The 21,525-nt window shown below is 39.4% G+C and overlaps 1 protein-coding gene across 1 annotated transcript in view; it reads right to left on the bottom strand.

Moving 5' to 3' along the window:
* Positions 1-243: 243 nt before the first annotated feature.
* Positions 244-21,525, bottom strand: part of LOC108895746 (regulating synaptic membrane exocytosis protein 1-like) — an 89,261-nt gene continuing 67,979 nt past the window's right edge. The window contains 10 exon segments of the mRNA XM_051076664.1: positions 244-2,746; positions 2,935-3,074; positions 3,326-3,427; positions 3,520-3,632; positions 4,188-4,353; positions 5,487-5,519; positions 7,804-8,018; positions 8,123-8,286; positions 10,705-10,823; positions 11,716-11,825. Of these exon segments, the coding sequence (XP_050932621.1) occupies positions 2,528-2,746; positions 2,935-3,074; positions 3,326-3,427; positions 3,520-3,632; positions 4,188-4,353; positions 5,487-5,519; positions 7,804-8,018; positions 8,123-8,286; positions 10,705-10,823; positions 11,716-11,825 (1,381 nt within the window). The 3' untranslated portion in view covers positions 244-2,527.

The raw sequence follows: 21,525 nt of genomic DNA, 5'->3' as shown, positions 1-21,525 counted from the left end.
TTGATTGGGAGGAAATGCTGCAAATATTTTCCCACTGAAGCATCTTTCTTACCTTCATTCATAACATGTGGATCCAATAAAAAGCTGGAAAATGGCAAGTTAATTTTTTATATAACTGTAAAGGGATTACTATGTATTACTATGTGCATAAGTGAAAACAATATCACAATCACAGGTTAAATGACGCTCTGAAGGCACCTGCTTCACAATAATTAGAGACCACTCTGTTTGAAAAAGCCATGATCTTCTTCCACACAGTCTTTTATTTGTAAATAATAAAAATGAACTCTTGAATATAAAACATACACATCAGTAGAGCCACATCTGTTATACAAACAAGAACTGTTGCAGTGAATACTTCGTCTTTCGTCTAGAATCGTGGTTTGGGAGTGGGGAGCCATGGGCTGTAAACAATCAGTATCCCTGGAGTAATACTGACAAAGGAAAGGGCAGTCGGCCACACCGCCAAGGGTTTCAACAGAAACATCCGCAAAATATGTCTGCAAAACCAGATTTCTCATTGGTTTTAGAAGTCCAGTCCAAACCAATAGTAATACATGGGGAAAGGGTATTCAAAGAGAAGAAAATAAACCTTGTTCTAATTGGTTCTGTTAATTTTTTCTTCAACTGGGACAAATATAAAGGCCTATTAGCGCCCCCTTGTGGCTCTGTGCCGCTCAGCAGCTCAAGCACATCAACAGGACGCATCAACTCCCCTCAACAAGACCAGGAATGTTTGTGTGTCAACGATGTTTTGTTTGTTCATAACTTAAGTTCAAACCGCTCATCCTGATTTGTATGTACAAGGTGTGCATGTGTGTGTATTGGTGACGAGTGTACAGTCAAATTTCACTCTTTTTATACTCGTATATCTATATCTTTATCATTTCTGTCAAACTCATAATGATACTTCATATACATTTAGCTGTTATACACACATTCTCTATCTCTGTCTCTAGCCCCAGCTGTCTTAAACTACAGTTTAGACACCTACATCCTCAGATACACCAGGGGCTTGAGTATGCTCAGTACTACAGAACAGCACTGTTGTTCAAAGGGTTCAAAGAAAGAGTGAAACAAAATAATTTTTTCTGGAGACTTCCTAATATGGATATTTAGACCCAGAGTGGTAGGCGTGGCCTGGGTGGAGTTGACTTGACACCCACCCACCCCCCCCTCCCCCCAATTGGTCCGCTCCTGTAAGGGGGCGGGGATGGCTTGGCTTTTCTCGGTTTGTATTCATATTCAGTACGAGCAAACTGTACAAGAACATGCAACATACAAGCTGGCCTAAAAGTATGTGGAACTAACACACATAGTCTAGTCTTTTTTTCTGTTTTTGTTTTTTGAGAGTTGTTCGTTAATTTGTCTCGTCTTCGATTTTACAAAAAAGTATAGAGAACAAAACAAAAAACGAAACAAACGGAACAAAAGAAACGTGCATGCAGCTTGGGGCCGGGGTGGGGCATCCCCGAGTCATGCTGCTCCCTCCTACAGGGGGGAGTTTGAGGGTTTAGGAAGGGAGAGAGACGGGTTGGGGGGTGAGGACTGGGTGAAGGGTGTCTGGGCGAATGTGACCTGACCTTTATCATCAGCCTTTGGCGCACCATCGCTTGAAAACCAAACACATACACAGAGGGAGTCTGCACCTTATGGTACCATTCTGAACTCTTGGCAAAATAAGGACTTAAAAAATTATTCCAAATTTTTAAAAAACTATTATTTAAGTTGGCCTCTATTTTCTTTCCTCTTTGTTTAGACAAAGAGCATTAATGTCTGTTTGTCTGAATAAACAAGTCAAGCTTTTCTTGTGCTTGCTTTTGAGTCTCACAACAAGGCTAAGAATGTGCACATGCGTGTGCAGGCTCCCTTCGCCTTAAGAGGTTACCAGACTGTGCCTAACTGCTGCCCCTCGTGTTTATCTATGACACTGTTACCATGGTAACACCAGTAGAGACGACAGCCAAACTCTACATGACAGCACAGCTGCGTGAAGCTGCGTCAATTTGCTACTTACTAACTCCCACACATTGTTTACATTATTCATCTCTGTGACCTTGCAGTAAGCTCTACTCTGACTGGCTGGGGCGTTACTGGGTGGATGACTCCACTTGGATTGAGTGCTCTGATAGAGGCTGCACAAGAAAGTAAGAACAGAAGAAAGAAAGAAACAGTAGAGAGAAATGAAAAATGCTGGACAGAAACCTCTACTGCTGCAGGTCAGAGGAGAAAACTAAGGAAGCAAAGCTTTGAAAACAAAAAGGTGTAAGGAGGAGGAAGAGGGAGGGTGTGAGACATGATTGTCAGACTCCAGCTAAGCTTTGATTGGCTAGTTCTGTCTCTCCCTCTCTCCCTTTCTCTCTCTCATTCCCTGTCTCTCCGTCTGGCTTTTCATTGGTTGAACGAGGGCTTCTTGTTGTCGTTCTTGGGGCGGGTTCTTGCCCTCTGCTCAGCTGTGGTCCAGTAGCTGTGGTCCATTATTTTGTCATTTAAGGAGTATAAGGGGTTTGTTGTTGCCATCCGGTCACTAGGACCGAATGCCTGGCGGCGGTCCTGAGCTGTCCAATGACGTCTGAGATGCCAGTCGGGTGAGTGGAGCTAATGTAGGGTCCACTAATGAGGATGGTGGAAACAGTTTGTACCAGCCAATCACCGTGCTTGAGAGGTCCAGCTCCTCCAATAGGATCTGTGCTACACCCATGAAACATTTGTGGTCCAATCGTCCGTAGTCGCCCCATACTATCACCTAGAGGAGGGAATGGTACAGATGGGTTAAGTGAGCATGGAATGAATCATCAACCTAGCTCTGGACTATCTGTACTGCTCTCAAACACCTTCAGACCAGGCAAATGGACATTCTTAAAATCAACTGGAAAAAAACTCAAAGCACCTGCCCACACATCCACAAGAACACCCACACATAGAGAATATTACCTGAAGCACCTTGCCCTGCGGACTCTCGTCAAAGAGCAGGTGCTGCTGGTAGAGAGGCTCCAGAGTCTTTCGTGCAATCTTGGTTTTCTTTTTGGCTTTACAAGTTCCATTATCCAGCAGGTACACCTTGACATAAGGAGCTGGGGGTAGAGGAGGTGAGTTAAGAGGAAGGATAGATAGAAAGTGAGAGGTCCAGAGAAGATAGGGAGAGCAGAACAAAGTAGGGAGAGAGGATAGAGGGAAATACTGTTGGGTTATGCTTGTATTTGAGTTTGATATTTCGGTCTGAGCAAAGCAAGGGAATCTCATGTCTTCAAGTTATATCAGGCTAACCTTGACTGCCACTGTTCCATCAAATGTTTTCAGATTTGTGAGTGAGAGTGTGTGTTACCTGGGAGGGATTTGGAGCCTGGTTTGGGGGTAAGGCCTCGTGCCCTGATCACCTCCACTTCCAGCTGGCCTTTCTTATCCATTAAACCAATCTGGACATCACCTATATAGGAGAAATGCATAAAAACAAATTTAAAAACATTTAGACATCAAACATTTAAATTCTACAGTAGATATGATGGAGTTGTCACCCACCCATGGCAGGTGTTGCCAGTGTTTGCCGGCCCACCAGCTGCCCAGGGCCCAAACCATCCAGGAAGTCACTGAACTGACTGTCGGCACCCAACCGCATCCCTGAGAAGATCAGACTGACACACACACACACACACACACACACACACACAGACAGACAAAAATTATTCCCTGCCTTCTCCACACTATACCTTTGCCCATCATGGCTACAACACAGCAAAATTTGTCACTGTCAAGATGCTCCTGATGATGTCATTAGAGTTACCTAGGCTTGGGCTGAGGAACTACATAGTTATAACAGAAAGTCTGTTACATACTGAGGTAAGTTTCAGCCTTTGTTCCCGACCTTGGAATATGACGAAATAATCTTATCTGATAGTATGAACTATCTGTAACAAGTTTTCAATCATAACATGTGATCCTCATCTGGAGAAGGAGGAAAGGATTCAGTGTTTTTGGAATTTGAGCTATATAGAAACTGCAAGTTAGGATAACAGGATATACAATAAAAACATCTTGTTTCCTGTCATGTGGCTCAAAAAATCATTACGTTATCAAACCTTGCTGGTGTGATTATTAAAATCATAGAGAAGACAACTGACATAACACGCATTCCGTGTTCACACACAGGTCATATGCTGTAGGTTGGCTTATTTTTAGTGTGCACATACTTCCCCTCAGAGCTGTAGCTGTTCATGCTGCCATCAGTCGACTCTCTGCTGGCTTGCCGGTTCATGGCTGACCCTCCCCGTGGATACTCCACTGCCATGCCTGTCTCCACACTCCTCTGGATGCTGCTGCTACCGGCTTTACCCACCTTCTTTCCTGCTGACGCCTCTGTGGCAAACACAGAAAAGAGGTGTTAAGCCACTAGTCTTTGTATGTAACATTTAAACCAAGGCTGTTATTAGTTACCAGGCATCTCATTTCACACTCATCCAAAATTCTAATTGAATCTGAAATGTTATACTAGGTTACATTTTTTTTCCTTTTTCAAACACACATTTTGTATAAATTCAAGGTAGCCATTTTGACAAGCCTGATAACTATGGGCTGAGATCACTAAGCAGGTCATCCCATGCAAATCAATATCCCATGGTGACCTCACCAACATATTGAAAAAATGAGTACATTTTTGAAGAAAATACATTGCTGTACACAGCAAGTATATGCACATCCTCAGGTTCTAGGATGAGGCTTTGTTGAGATGATCAAATAATTCCATGTTTTTGGATGGAAATTGGTTATTTTAGGTGGTGAGGTTACTGGAGGATGATCTAGGTAGAACTAACATGGCTTAGTCAATGTACTTGTACCTTGAATGATTAGCTGGGGTGTAAAGGTAAAACTCAGAGGAGTACAGCCAACCAACCAAGAGTTCAGCTCTTTTTAAAAGCCTGCTGTTTTTATCAGAATACATGACATCCAATCAGATTATGTTTCATTTTGTTAAAGAAATTAAAGTAGTGATAATTAAAAAGCAGATATGTTCGGTGCTGGCTGACAATCAAACTCCTGAGAAAATTATTTTGACACAGCCAGGCTTCTTCTAGAACTGAACCAACCATAGAACATAATGGTAATAGGAGAGGGTGGAGTAAGGAAGCGTGCCAGAGACAGAGTTCGGGAGGGGCTGGAGGTGATGTAGACCTTTGTCTATCTAACAAAGCTACTCTTTAACTTTTCCTTGCACTCCTCTTTCTATGGTCTCCTGTCTGCCTGAGCTTGGTCTATTTTCTCTGCATTTGTGTCTCTTAAAACGTTTTAAAATGTGTTTATTAATTAACTTATTCTTTAACATTTCTCAATACAACTAGAAAAAATCAAATAATTTACATCTCACCTTGTAAATGTTTTTCCTTATATACATTAGCATGCTCTGTTTACGATTATTATGCACCTATTCTCAATGTGTCTCACAGTGTCTGACCTTTCAAACTATCTGTCTGTCTGTCTAGCTACTGCTTTACCTTTCTGTCTGTCCACCGCCTTACCCGCCGCTTCTGAAATAACACACACAACAACAAAGCCCATAAACAACAACAACATCAGAAACAAGCACAGCACTGGATACATTGGTAAACCTATATAAATGTGTTACAGTGTTAGTGACCTAATAGTTCTTGTCGATCTGCACTTAAGTCTCCATACTTTAAAGTGTGTGTGTGTGCACGTGTGTGTGTGTGTGTGTGAGAGAGAGAGAGAGAGAGAAAATTGATTGGACAGGAAATTCTTGAGATGTCTGATATTAAAATATTATGTTATCAGTTCTGTCAGAAAAATATTACTTATTTATTTCTATTCATATTTCCGCAGTAATTGTGATTTCATTGCATGCACCTGCAGTTCAACTCTTTGAGTAATTATGCAGAAAATGTGAAGTTATTAACTCTTGTATTATTTCTGTAATTCACAACTACAAGTCAGCTGTCTGAGAAAGTGGTCCACAGCAGTGATGGCATCGTCACACTGTCAAAATGGCGAGGAAAGAGGTAGCAGTCTGAAGGTGCCAAATCAGGTGAACAGGGCGGGTGTTGGACGAGTTCAAATCCACATTTTGTGTGAACGCAGTTCACAACAGACGACAGACAGAAACAGGAAGATGCACACATCGAAACTGTGGGGCTACATTTAAATCAGTGACCTTTCTGTCTAGATCACTAGACTATTGGGACGAGACAGCTGACAGTGACAGCAAACGACACTAAACAGAAACTGATCTCTACATACAATCAGGAAAGCAGTGCACTGAAGTCAAGAGAGAGAATAACCTAATGATATGTAAAACTTCTGAATTATGGTGCTGGTGATCAGTACATTATGGTGAGTATAGAAACCCAGTGGAAGTCAAGGGATAGAATATCATTTGAACAAAGACTTTAGGAGTTTCAACAGTTAGTGCTGTATTGCTAAACTGTTGATGACTAACTTATAAACCCCGCATATTCTGATCAATCAACACCAAATTTCACATGTTATAACCCTGGATCATGATTTTTCAGTGCGCCCCTAGAGGGCAAACAACCAAAGACTGAGGAGCTAACATACATCGGAGCATGTCCACCAAATTTGAATACAATAGCATAAACCAAATTTGATATTTGAGTGATGTGAAACTGACCTTAACGACACAAGTTAAAATAAAGCTCCAATGAGGAACAGAGGATCAAAATAAAAAGTGATAATTTTTGTGTGGCTCAGTCCAGACTTTTCATATGTGAAAAGTTTGAACAAAGCTCAAAGTGGTGCAAAATCATGCCATCACAGAGGGTGGGTCCCCAAAAGTAAAAAATGTTGTTTCTAGCTCATGTAGTTTGGAAGTTATCTGCAAAAATGTAAAAGATCTTAATTATAGTGAGGTCAGTTGATATGTCTAATAATTCTTATAATTCCAAGAGGGTTCCAGCACCTGCTTTCAACCAGAGAGGGTACTGAAACTCTTAAAAGCGACTACCTATAGAAATGGAAACTGTCCAACTGTGGTGTCCCCCTGTGGTGGCATTAAAAAAGCCACAGTTGCTGACAGCCGCTACTAGCCCCTGTAATTGTCTCATCTCTCTACGAACAAAAACATATGCCATTAGAATGATTTGAAGATACTGTAATCATATAAAATTTCTACTCTGGGGCTTTAATAAAAAGTTTTGTAAGATCACCTTTCCTGTAAAACCCACTGCTTTAGCTATGCCAAAAATGATTGAATGAAGCATTTTATATATTAGACTTCTCACATTGTCCATCATCTGCCAAAGGCAAAGACTCTGGAAGGCTTACAACACAATATAAAACAGACTAGATGCTGTTGGAGGCTGCTTTTCTCCCTGGCAGCACTATTATTTATTTACAGTAATTACGCTAATGTCTTCAAATCATTATGATAGTGATTCTTAGATGAAATTATATGTACAACTTTAACTGAATGTCTGTGCTTGGTTGTGCCATGTAGTTCAGGCTAGGCAGGATATGAAGGTATTTTACTTCTATGTGCTAACTTATTCATTTCCATGTGATTTATTTTTCTACATTGCTGTATGTTACATTTTCTTGTTTTGTATGTGATAGTTCAGTGACTGGAAAAACGAGTCAGATTTCAGGGTGTGTACTGAAGATGCACATCAACCTTTTTGACAGTTGACATGGAGAGTGATAATACAAGATCAGAGATATGAAAGGTAGAACTTCATCCAGGATGTTTCTGTGTCTACTTGCTTATTTTTGCTTGTGTTTCATTATTTCTAAATGTGCGTTTGAATGATGATTTCTCAGTTAGTCAGTCTGTTCACTGACCTGTCTGGCTGAGTTGCGAGGTACTGCGGCTGCGTCTGGATGGTAGGATGGCAACAACACGTTGGCTGAGGCTTGAACGCCGCTTCTTGATCCCACTTCCCAGGCTCCCCAGTGCTGTGTCTGATTGGCTGCCATCAGCATGCTCCATGCCGTAGATCTCACCACTCACACTGGTGCTCTTCATCATGTGGCGGCCCGTTGCACGCATGGCCCGACTGATCATAATCATTTATAAGATCGATCACATGATGTCATTCAAAACTGAGTTTATTACCTTTACTGAAATGTAGACATGTGTATCACGTGTGTGTGTGTGTACCTGAAGCGTCCCCGGGGTCTCTCTGACTGGATGGACATGTAGCTGGTGCTACTGATGCGAGAGGCACTGCTGGTTCGAGAGATGGCTGACACGTCGCTGACACTGTCACTGTCTGAGGACTTATGGGAAACATTTTCACTGCTCCTCCTCTGATCCTTGTAGAGCTACAGGAAACACATATTTAATCATCAAACCCGCAGTAAGGGTGTTAAAATAACATCAAGTAGCTATATGTTTTAAAGCTGCACTAAGCAATATGTTAACACACACCAGCAAAAGATGAAATGTCAAGTGAAAAGAGTCGTTTGAAGTGACAAACTCACAGGAAATTAGGACCTAATGCTGGAGTTCTCCTCAGCTATGCTGAGCATTTTACCGTCTCTTTGCGCTTTGTTTTGGTTTTACAGCTGCAATTTTACTGTTTCACTGCTCTCAGTAACCTTGTTTCCTGGAGCAGCTGTCAATGGTTTTTTGCAGCAAAGATTTCTGATAAACCCACTATACACTACCTGCCCAGCACCAAACAGCAGGTGAACAAAGGTACTGACTAGCAGCTAGAGCAAAGTCTGTTTGTCTGCCGTCTGGTGAATACAGTGGACATTTAGCTAAATCAATTGAATGTCCATTGAGCCTTAATGATAACTCTGTTTTGGGAGTGAATGATTGATATGGACTAAAATCTTTGGAATAGTGTATCCAGCAACCACAAACAGCTGCTGCGATATAATCCAATGGGCAATTGTTCATGCCAAATTATGTATACTAAATTGCTTTTTTTGGCACTGACAGTCTTAGATTGTTATCATAAGTGTTTGACAACATTATGGATAGGATTCCTACAAAGAAGAATTCATTAGATTTGATTTGAGTAAGAAACCAGAAACACTGCTATATATCATCGCTACCAGACTTCATTTTACCTTGCAGAACATGAGACTTGCTGGAATACTGTTGCCTCAATGTGTTAGCTTGTTGGTGTAATTGTACGACTTAGTGGTGGGGGAAGTATTCAGATCTTGTCCATAAATAAAAGTAACATTCAATAAAACAAATAAACTAACTGATGGTGGCAGCAAGCCCTGTGTCCTGTTTAGTAAAATTACTGTAAAAAAAAATAACAATTTAGCCTCATGTTTTTTTCATGCTAAGTAGTTCCGTAAGGCTTAAAGGGCCAGCATGCTCACGCAGGTGTTTTCCCTGAAGTCTCAAATAATCAATTTAAAAAACTAATTTAATTCTTGTTTTAGAAGTGATCACAGGGTTCTCTTTTTCCAACATGTAGCTTGACTTTTGGTTGTAGGTGTGTATCAGAACTGATCCTTGTTAAGATAATACAGCCAATCATACAAGGGGGAAAGAGGAATGCAGAGGGTGATGCAGATCCTTGTCTTTGTGGGTTAATTTTTCATAGATCTGCCTCTGGGCTGCAGTAGGGGATATTGTATTCCTCTGCCTCACCCTCATCCTCCATTCAGCCTTGACACAACCACACAGCAAAAACACCTGTGTGGTTGTGTCAAGGCTGTACAAGGCCTTAAATATTTGTCTCAGTATGATAAGATTAGAATATGTGAAGATGGTATATGATGTTAATCTGATCTTGTCCAGTCCATACTATAGATTTCTATGTCAAGCAACATCATACAAATTGTTAAACTAGTAATTGTAATCCTGGTGCAGTGGTCCTCTATAGGACTCCTATAACTATAACTGATTCTACTGAGAAACTTTGATCAGTTATAGCGCATTATTAATATTATTATGATTAGTTTTAAAGGAGAGTTACCTTCATCCAATGACCACAAGTGTTTCAGATACATTTTCATCTTAAAATATTTTAACAAACTTAGTATTAGTTTAATATAAAAAGGCATTAATATAAAAAGGCATTAAAAGCATTAAAAGTTTACATTTAACAAACCCCATATATTACACAGACTTCAAGATTTTGTAATCAAAACATGCGATCTATTATCTAATCTCAAAATAATCAGGCCTTGATCACCTCCAATCATTAATTGTGTCTTGTAGCCTGTTAGCACTTTGTATGCATTTTTATCCATATCATGGCATTAGCTGCAACTTTTGGATGTTTTAGTCAGTTTGTGCTGATGATCTATACCCACAGATTTGAATCATTTCTTATTCAGTCAGATGGGGGACAGTGTAATGCATCACAAAGACAGCCTTGCCTCGACGCATATAAAGAAGCCTTGCTAATGGCATGTAGACATGTGTGAAAGTCAGGATGTCATTAAACTGTCAAGTTTCTGTAAGTTAGGGATAGGAAAACCAGCCAGTATGGATTATACACTTCTGTAGTCGAGGTGTTAGGTGCATTCTTGAGTGACTGCCCAGTTGGAACCCATTCATTTTCCTGAGTGGTCTTCACCATTATTGTAACATAATTTATTACATCCTTAGACAGTGCATGCAATACACTGTGATGCACTTCAGCAGCATTACGGCTCATTCTTTCTGGCCTGGGACCCTCTATTCTCCTGATGAGTTTGTATTAAAGCAAACTGTCAGGCTAAATGACGGCAAGCAGCAAAAAAAAAAAGAAAAGAAAAAAGGCCCACCTCGCGTTTGTTCTTGAGGGCTCTGTCCAGGTCCTGTTGGCTGGAGGTGGTGGCAGCTGACACTCGGTTGGAATGAACCCTCATCTGGAGCTGACGAACACGCTCCTCTGCTACCAGGGCTACACACACACACACACACAAACACAATTTACCCCGAAATTAAACAATGAATTAACATTCTTTCATTAGCTTGAAAAATACACAGCTATAACAGAAGCTAATAGCTGGACACACTAACAAAGGCTGCACTTTTCCCCACAGATTAAGCATCAGACAAAGTTTTACGTGATTTCTCCTTTTAGGATTTTTAGGCGATGAGGCATTTCCTGAACTGAAGTAGAAGTGAGTAAACCCTTTATACATTTATACAACCCTTTAGCCTTTAAGGCTACGCAATATAAAGAGCAGACACTTGATCATTATCACTGTACTAATGAGGATATTTTCTGATACTGATTATGATACAGAGAATAGATCACATACATTTGTGGTAATTACAATACAATTCTGTTGTAGACTGACTGAAATGGCAGGAGAATGGTCTGACTTTAATCCACACAGCCGTGCCTTCCAGAGTACCCTTGAGGATAAATAAGCCCTTATTAAGGCTTTACATTCCCCTGTGGATAATGTATAAAGTTTGACAATTCAGATTTAAAGGTAGTCCCATGGCATCCACTTATGACATGGTCTGCCCTGAGAGGTCATCCTCCTGCTTCTCTCACCACAACTGTAAACATTAAGAGAATGATGCAGAAAATGACTACTAACTTTCATCTGTCCTTTTTGGACCCCAGATATTGTACATATTTTTATGCTAAAGCATCTGTAGTCCAAAGATGTGGACATTGGAGTTTGACATAGTGAAGAGGATGCACTAAAAATGAAATGGCACTGCATCAGTCCAGGTAAATCAGAAAACATTCGGACTTCTGATGTCTTTATGGATGCCGAGTATCTTTGCCTCAAGACACACACACAAACACACACAATCGTCAACATATACCGTACCTTGCTCTACAGTGCTGCTTTTGGGGGGAAGCTGTGGGAGTTGCCTCACTCTGCGGGCTGAGGAGGACGTCACTGAGGAGGAAAGAGACGCACCACCTTGGAGGTGGCCCCTAGCACAAAGTAACATGAAAGTGAAGCAGACAAAGAAGAACACAACCAGTGGGAGGGAGAAACGGTGAGAGGGTTGAAGAAGAAAGTGGAAAGAAGAGGAAAAATGAACAAAAAATAAAGATGAAAAGAATGGGAATAAAATGGAGAGAAAATGACAAAGTCAATATGTTTGTGCTCCAGGGTGTAAGCTACAGCACCGGTCACTTCCTGGTCAGCTTTTACATTTGTTGAGTTCATCCTATTGATACAATACTATTTTGACATTACGAGTGGTTGAAATTCATCTGAAGGTACGCAAAAAGTGAGCAGTCAAACAGCTACTGACCAGTAGAACCTGCTGTCATTTTGTATTTCTTGCCTTAAGGTGAGCAAAAGCGTGAAAAAATAAGTGACAGAAGGTGGCTTGTAGGAAAAGCATCAGTCATGGAAATCAAAGAATAGCAACAATATTTCAGAGGAAAAATCTGTGGCAACAACATATTCACAAGTGAAGCATAGTGAAGCTTGTTTAGGTTTTTTTCAAAGTCAGAGATCCTGTAGACAAAAACAGCAGCAAATCAACATTTAAACAGTGAAAGGACACATAGAGAAGGTGACCAATCAAACCATTTCTTCAGACATTCACTCGATCTAATCCATCCTCACAAAAGACATAGGAACAGGAGTCAATCCATAGAACCTCTATTTCTATTTCCCTGTGAATGAACTTAGATGGAATATAACATAAAACTATTGCTATTTTCTTTGAATTGAATTTGTTAAATTGTTTAAAATGTTTAAAATGTGAATGATGTTTGAATATTTTTTTTTCATAATTATATCACCAGTTCTACTGTAAAAAAAAAACTTCCATTCAAAAGTGCCATTTTACTAGTCATCAACTTACTTTGCCATTATACTCAGAATAGGGCAAGAAAATTAAATGACTGGTGCCAAATCTATTAATCATGTAGTAATTAATAATCCCTTGTGTTTTACAAATTACCCCATTTAAAATGAATCAGATATTGATTGCAGAATGCTGAGACAGACCAATATATGCAAATCAGGCATTTAACACCAAAAATCTTAACACTCACACATCCAATCAGAAATTACAAATGCACTGATAAACACTGACCTCTGAATGTCTACACATGTCCACACAACACATACACTGTACAGTAAATACACAAACACAGAATAGCAGCAGCATCTGAAGGCCGTGTTGTGGCAAAGACAGGTCACAGAAACATACCCATACACAGACAAAAGTAGAAGTGAGAGAGCAGACCTGCTGTGTTCCACAGTATCTATGGTAAATGAAAGGAGAACTGCCTCTGTGTCTGTGGGTTAGAAAGGGGCACTCATTCAAAAGGAATGCCCTTACCAAGGGGCAGAAGTGAGGCCTTCTTTCCTCTGGAGCCCCTTAATATGGAGGTGGGCTTGATTCTGGTACTATATACACAAATGCACAGTCACATGAGTTCCATACAAACCCACAGCGAAGCAACAAAGTGTGTAAGCAGCAGCATGCAAAAACAAGAAAGGGAAGAAAGATGGGGTCGAGGAAAAATGGAGGAGGGAAAAAAGCAGCAGAAAATAAAATACACAAATAAAGATAATCCAAAAAGTATAAATGAAACATTAGTAGAAGAAAAAATTGCTTCGAGGCGGTGTTAGTCTGAATTTTTATAATTTTGACCATAAAGGCCGTGTAAAGAGAGTTAAAATGGCTTGAGCTACTTTTAGAAGATTATTAAAGAATCAGTATATGGACATCCTACCTTGTCTCCCTATTATGGGAGAAAAAGTTTACACGTTGTTTTAAGTATCAAACAGAATCATTTTTATGCTTAAAAGGGCTAAAAGGAACCCTTAAAAACCACACCGGGCTATGTGCTCCATATCCATGTCTTTTTTTTTTTTTCCTAATGTACTACAATGTAATGGGAGGTCAGTGGATGGTAGTTTCAGCATGCAATCAGCACACCTCCACACAAATTAATGTAGGGACAGAGGTTATATCTAAAATTGTCATGGAGCTCACCAACATTAATGAGCATAATTTGAATGATTTTATCTAGCTAAGCACTAAACCTATTAAACCTATTAAAAATCTGCACCAACTGCCAGTCACTACCATTTAATATAGTTTATGTTTACCTCGCAACTCATACATACATACTATCATACAAGGTCCATGGCTTGTTGTGCCTATGTAAAAGGCCATAGGAGGAAAATGTTGAGAATCTCTACTTTAATCTAACACCAAATCAAAAAAGAGAAGGCTTCTGAAAAGTAGATTTGAGAAGTTTCAAGTGATGGACAATTTAAAAAAAATAAATATTTATGCTGGTTGTGTAATTTCAAACTCTTCCTGTCAATGACCTGATATGATATCATTTGACATGTGCTGAGCCTACAGTACATGCCTTACCTGCCACTGTCAGAGAGCTCCCTGCCAAGAGTATGACATTCAGGTGTTTCCAGGGTCCGAGGCTGTCTGGAGAATGGTTGATGGGCAAAGGGCGCAATACAGAACAGAAAAAAAAGATGGATGTATGGATGAGAGGATGGAAGAGAACATGATGGAGGATAAATCATTTAGACTTAGAAGAATCTGACTTTGTCAGGGTGGCTGTCATTGGCCTTATAAGTTTATGATCTGGAAAACAGGAATTGGAGGCATGCTGTGATGCATGGTATGATGGTGATATGAATAAGGGCTGTCACATAATCATGCTTCATCTGTAAGTGTGCCTGTGTGTGTGTGTGTGTGTGTGTGTGTGTGTGTGCACATAAATGTGTGTGTACCTCTTTGTACTGAGGTGAATTAAAGTCTCTTGAGAGGGAAGTAGCATCCATATTCTCCATTCATGGACATGAAGATGACAAAGATGATACATGTATCACCACACACACGCATACACACACAGACACACACACACACACACAGACACAGACACACGACACACACACACGCACTTATGAAATGAAATTCTTAGTCTTATTCTGCTGAGTACTAAGCCTTGAAAAAAGAGAGACTTATCAAACACTGAGAGGAGAAGGTGAGCACATAGAAGCTGCAGATGCAAATTCCCTGAACAAACACTTGGAAAAACTGCAGGAAGCAAACTCGTCAATGCAGGATTTCACACCATAACTAGTACAAACCTCCATGAGTTCACAAGAGCACAAACTGGGCACTAAAAACCACGAAGGAAGGAGGAAGAAAAGCAACAGGACAAAACTACAACAACAACCACAACCAAAGCCTGTCACTAAAACTCTTGGCATCAAACCATAAAAACACCACCCACAAACTAAAAGCCATACAAGCAACTCTTTACACAATGTGAGTGACAAATTATGAAACAAAGTAGAACTCGTCTATGTCTGAGGGACTTTGTGATTTTTATTATGACAAGTTCTACATTGTATACTACATTCACTCTCACTGTGTCCAGCTCAATTTATTACCACACAGTTAGCAACAGGGAACTAAACTGCAGAAAATGCCATGAATAGCTTATGATTCTATCTTGTACGCATTAAAATGAAGTGAAACCCTGCAGTTGCAAATGGAACTACTAATGGTTTCAATACATTTGCAATTTCAGTTATAAGTTTAAAACAAAAGTTGAACATTTTGGGAAGTACACTTGCATGTTTTTTTTTGTTTTTTTTTTTGCTGAAAGTTAGATAAGAAGGTTGATATTACTCATACCTGTCCAATAAATATGACGCTACATCCAAGAGATGTAGCAGAGCCTAGCATAAAGACTTGAAAAAAGTGACCCTCGCTATGGTTTAAATAGGGCTGGATGATGGAACAAAAATCATATCTCTGTATTTTTACACTGACTGGTGATACATCACAGTATTTTCTACAAAGTGGGCTAAATGTTCAAAGCTACACGTGAGATGTCACAAGCACTTTTTTTTTTTTTTTTTTGAAAAACTATGTAAAATAAATAGAGTATATGAAAGGTTGAGAATTTCCTTGTGGTGGTGGGTGGCACAGGGAGAGAGTGTAACCCAGGTTATTTTCTGTAACTACAATTTACAGATGTCCCCTAAACACCTTACATGCAAATTATAGATAAATGTCTCTGCAGACAGCTACACAAAAATCTGAATAAGCTGGTGTACAGATGTTCCTGTATTCACTGTATTTAATTGACAGAAATGAGAGAGGTATGGATGGTTTTCATGGCGTATTTCCCAAAATGTTGAACTGTTTACTTAATAGGCACTTGAATAGCCAGAAACTTTTCTTCTGTACTAAGTTTAGTGAAATTGAATTAAATTGTACTTGTTTTATATGATACAAGATAAAGTCACATACTTCACTTTTATCAGAGTAGAGAGAGTTGGAAAAGTTTAGGTTGCAGACACACTACCAGCCATTCACAAACATATCAGAAATCTGTAAAGAGATTAGTGTGAGCTGCAAATAGAAGGTAGAGCTTGACATCTGCCTGAACCCAATAACACCTAACTGAACTGATATGAAATCAGTCAGGGTTGAGAGAACATGTTTCCTTAAATTACATATAAAAGGAGAAAAAATAAAAAATATATATAAAATAAATAAATAAAAACTTGGGAGTTAGTGATATATTGCCTTACACAAAAAGTCTTTGTCCTTTCATGATTATTCAACGAAAAACATCAGGGTTTTACAGTGGCATCTGATTTTAAGGCACAAGTCAAGCTCTAAGAGGAAGCAGTTGGGGGTCCACAAAAGGGTACCTGTCATCTTCAGGGGACGCATGTTGGATAAGAATCCTGGGACTTGCCGGACGTCTCCGGGGCAGGGAATGTGACAAAGATTTTCTATGTGTACACATACAAAATATATAACCCATATGTCCAAATCTGCAAACCATTACAAAATCAGAAAGCCACGATACTCCGTAATTAGGCATGCGCATAGTGAAAAGCTGTCTAAGTCCCCTTGTTGCATGCCGTGGCTACAAGTATCTTTTGACCACTTGAGGACAGTGAAACAAGCTGTTAACACAACAGTGACATATTATCACTTTATAAAGTTCATGTGGCGAAACTTGTTAGCAAACAGTTGTATATTGCCACATCAAGCAGACACAAAGCAACATTAGCTTAATTTTGGACTCCAACACTCAATCTGCTTTTAGTTCTGTTTTGGTGTGCACCAACTCCTGAGGGAAATATTTGGCTATCTAGCAATTTTCCAAAGATGTGAACTTCCATTTGTGGTTTCTTGTTTAGCCAGAAAAACTTAATAATGTCCTGGCAGTCATGTAATTGCAGATTTGTTGCCAGATCGAAACACTGACAGCAAACCCACATGTGACTTCCAGAAGAAGATACCCACTGTGGATTGTGATCCATCCTTTACAGTGTGCTCACACCATGATGACTTCACAGCTAGTCTGGACAGGATGAATGATTACAGCAACCCACAGCTCATTCAACATAAGGTACAGTAGCAAGAAAAAGTATGTCAAACCCTTTGGAATGACCTGGTTTACTTTGATTTACTTTGATATTAACTGTCATTGTCTTGCTCATTCACCCAACTCCTACTGGGCTTCAGTTGATGAAATGCTACCTTGACATTACACTGTAAGATACATTGATAAATTTTATTTAAATCCATTTTCTCCTTGATGATGACAAGAAGTCCAGGCCCAGAAACAGCATAGCAGTCATGACCTAACCTTTGGGATGATGTGTCATGTTGGTTTGCAGTTCTTTTTTTTACACCATATATAGTGCTGCATGTTCTTTCTTGACAACTTCAACCTTAGTTTCATCAGCCCACAAAACACTTTGCCTTTTGGCACATTTCTGGGAGACAGTGAGATTTATTTCGGAGTACAGCAGCTTTCTCTGTGGTGTCTTGCCATGGACTCACCAGCTCCCTGCTCTTTTTTGTATAGTTCACATCCACAGATGCGTATTTTGAATAGCAATCTCAAAAATGGTTGAGAGTTTGTTTTTTTTTTCCTTCTTCTTTTTTTTTTTTTTTTTAACGAGTGGAAGTAACCCTAACTCAAACCTCCAATGTTGTTTCACTGATTGGACTCCTGACACCAAATGACTTTAGCCACTGGGTTCACATACTTTTTCCAGCTTTCACTGACAATGTTTGAATGATGCATTCAATATTGACAAGAACAATGCAATGATTTCTGTTTCTGTTAAGAAAAATCATATAAGATAAATTCATAGATAAATGCAGGTAACTCCTAGGAGCTTACTTTTTCTTGCCACTGCTATGTGAGAATTGTATTAACACTGAAAATCTGAGCCTACCCTTCAAGGAATTTTAATAACACTGTGGATAAAGGTTGACCAAGAAAGTAGGAATGGTACCACAAGTCTCTTTGGCTTTGGATGTAGGACAGCTGATCTCATACTCTCTCAATAAACAGATTTTGGTAACACTGGAAATGGTTATGTTGATATTACTAAGAACTGAAGCTGATTAATGATAGGTTTGAAAAGTAGTTCATAGTATTCAGTGCTAAGGACTGGATTGTGTGAAGCTAAGCTGGTTAAGGATGTTGGTGATGAAGTGTTTCATCTTCAGCAATTCATCATTCTGGTCCTCATACCTTTAAAGGATCAGTAAAGGTGTCTAATGGGCATGTGCTAGTATCAAATTTTCATGTGATTTGGTTATTTTAGCCAAAACTATCACAGTAAATGATATTATCATGATAATCATCAAATAGCTACAGTTACTCTACCACTCTACTACTACTACTATAGATGTCTGTAGTCATAGGTGCCTTCTGAAAATGGCAATAATCCTGGTACTGTCATGTTTCAGAAAGGTATATAATAAAATAGTATATTAGCACATCTCTAGTTTCTAAAATTTCACATTGAATATGACACTTGCATACTCAACATGTCATTACATTTTGTAGTCTCGAAAAATTGCACTTTCATATACAGCTTGAGGATAGTGGCAAAGCACAGGAACTGCTAGGTGGAACTGCAGATTGGAAGAGCAGTGTACAGCAGGGGTGTGAGTAGAGTGAGGAGGGGAGAAGCTTAATCATCAGCTTGTGTAGGAACATTCAGAGGGGAAAAAGAACTACAAAGACCAGGAAAGGTTGAGAACAAGAAACTACAGGAGGACTACAGGAGGGGTGGTTGGTACAGAGGCTGGTACCTTTCAGTCTCTGGTGAGGGGGCATGATTGTCTGGAGTCAGACAGTTGGCGCTAGCACTCCTAACCCTGTCCAGAGAAGGCTGAAGATCACTAGAGGCACCATAGCACAATATGCCATCCAATGGAGGAAGAGGAGGACGGAAGGAAGAGGAGACAGGAAGAAAGGACAGAAACAAACACAAAGAGAAAAACAATGGACAGACAGAAAAAACATTTTAAAATAAAGTCTGGTTAGATTCCCAAATTCATAGCACTTTCTGAGAATTAAACCATGGCATAAGAATGGGAGTGTCTATAAGTTGTTATGTGATGGAGTGTAATAGAAAATGTGTTTTTTGATTGTAATGGCGTGATCTCTGCACTTTTCTCCCAACCTGGAGGGCTTATACTCATACTGTGTGATTAATCATTAATAATAATCTGTGTGTTTGTGTGTGCGTGTCTTACCTAACTGTCACCTCACCTGTGAACATTACGCGGTGTGTGATGGAATGGCACGTTGTCATGACTATTTGTGATCCCCTGACACATTCGACATGCAGGAAGCTTGGAACTAGTCACAAGATTGAAAATTTAAAAACAGCATGCATTTGCAAATTAAACAAAATAAAGGAAAGAAAGCTGAGATCAAAACTAATCTACAAAGCTCCTGTTACTGTGGAAAATACTCACTTAAAGACAAGACCACAGGTCTCGGAGGACTGCGAGGCTGTGTGACTCGATATATACTATAAATACATGCAGCTTTGCAGATATCCTAACACTAATATTGACACAATTTAACAACCAAAAAACGATTAACTTCTTTTCTATTGGTTGAGGAAAATCATACTGGCACCACAAAATTTCTAAAGGCCTCAGTATGCTTCAAACAGAGAGCTTGTTGAATTGTTGAACTGCATCTGAAATGCCCTTTTCCATAGGCATCTGCATTACTTTCTGAACCAGACAATCTGACAACCATGCCCAGATTACACAGCAATTGGTTGGGTGTGCGGAGGTTAGACAGTAGTAAGAACTTTTCTCTCAAGCATTCTTTCTTCTATCATTTCTTGTTCATTTTATTTATGACCCTTTGACTGGAATCGCTTCGTTTAGTATGTGAACATCAATGGAGTTTGTTGAAGCCTGGTAATAACATAAGTACTTAATAAATGATAAGAGGTTGTTTTTCAAAGAACTTCTGTAGTTATCTAAACACATGTAGTGAGCCACACATCATAAAAGTGATAAAGGCCCCTTGTACAGTGAAAGTGGTCAAATACAGAATAGGAAAACACTTCCAGATATAAACACTTCATTCATTTGAGGCATACTGAATCCTTATCTGTAGACTTACCTGTTTGCTTGTTTGTGGATACCATTGAACAAAAGTGGCATCTTAGGTGGCAGTGTGTTATTGTGCCTAGTAGATCTCCTGATGTTAGCATGCATGCAGCAAAAAGAGGTAGGGAAAGTAGGAAAAGGTGGAAGAGCAGAAAACAAGTGTGTGTTTGGACAACAGACAACGCTCCATAGGGCAAAAGAAGTGCCACTTAACCAGTGATTTTATATATTATGTAGCATGTTGATTAGCTTATTCGAAAATACTGTAGGATAAGCTTGTTCAAGGAGATCAAATTAGTATTGATTTTTTGAGACATTAATTGTACTATCAAAGCTAGGTAGGTTTCATGTTTCAGTTATTTCTTCGAAACAGACATGCTGTCATCTAACAGCAAAAAATCACTGGCTAAGATTCTGTGTTTTTGCAGTGTAAGCAAGTAGAACTACAGCACAGCATGACAGGCATACAAGCATCAAAAGTCACCTCATCTCAACTGACACACTTAAAAACACTGTCCTCCCTCAAACACATCTGTGTGTATACAAAGTAGAAATAGAAAGTGTAACCAGTTTATTATGTTTCTATCAGAGAGGTGTGGTTATATACAAAGAACGATTATTTGCCTTTAATGAAACATACAGATGTGCTCTCAAGAGTGTAATTTACCTCTGGTTGTGTGCTTAAATAGCAATCTAATACCCAAACAGAAATGACTACAGTATATGTGATAAACAAATGTTAGCTGGGATGATATGTCAAACTGTATCAGGATATGGGAATGGAGTGCAGCAGACAAGACCTTTCAATCATTTTAATCAAGTGGCAAAGACAAAATTGGCAGATAATCACTAATCTGATTTCATCTCCAGTGATGAGAATGAATGTTTATGAATCTTTTCATGACACAGTTGCTGACAGTAGCAGGACAAGTGTTTTGTCTTGCTTCTATCTCGCCCCAACAAGCTATATTCTTGGCCTAGTTGTAGAATAGCAGCCTGCTGAGAGTCTCAGCTTGAATGCATGCACGATTCTGTACTGTCCTCTCATGGATCTGCACTGTCCTCTTGTGGATCTGAGGAAGTAGTACAACTGAACAAACAAGATTTTCACAAATCTTTTGGCTTCTTTTTCTCAAGATGATCTGCTGGTTGACATGTTTTATCTAATATTATTTACATTATTCAGAAAGTAGAAAGTTATTATTTCTGTTTCCTGATTC

This window comes from Lates calcarifer, linkage group LG16_LG22 (assembly GCF_001640805.2).
Source record: "Lates calcarifer isolate ASB-BC8 linkage group LG16_LG22, TLL_Latcal_v3, whole genome shotgun sequence".
Classification (NCBI taxonomy): domain Eukaryota; kingdom Metazoa; phylum Chordata; class Actinopteri; family Centropomidae; genus Lates; species Lates calcarifer.
Note: the sequence above shows the minus strand (reverse complement) of the source record. Positions and strands in the feature narration are given on the sequence as shown.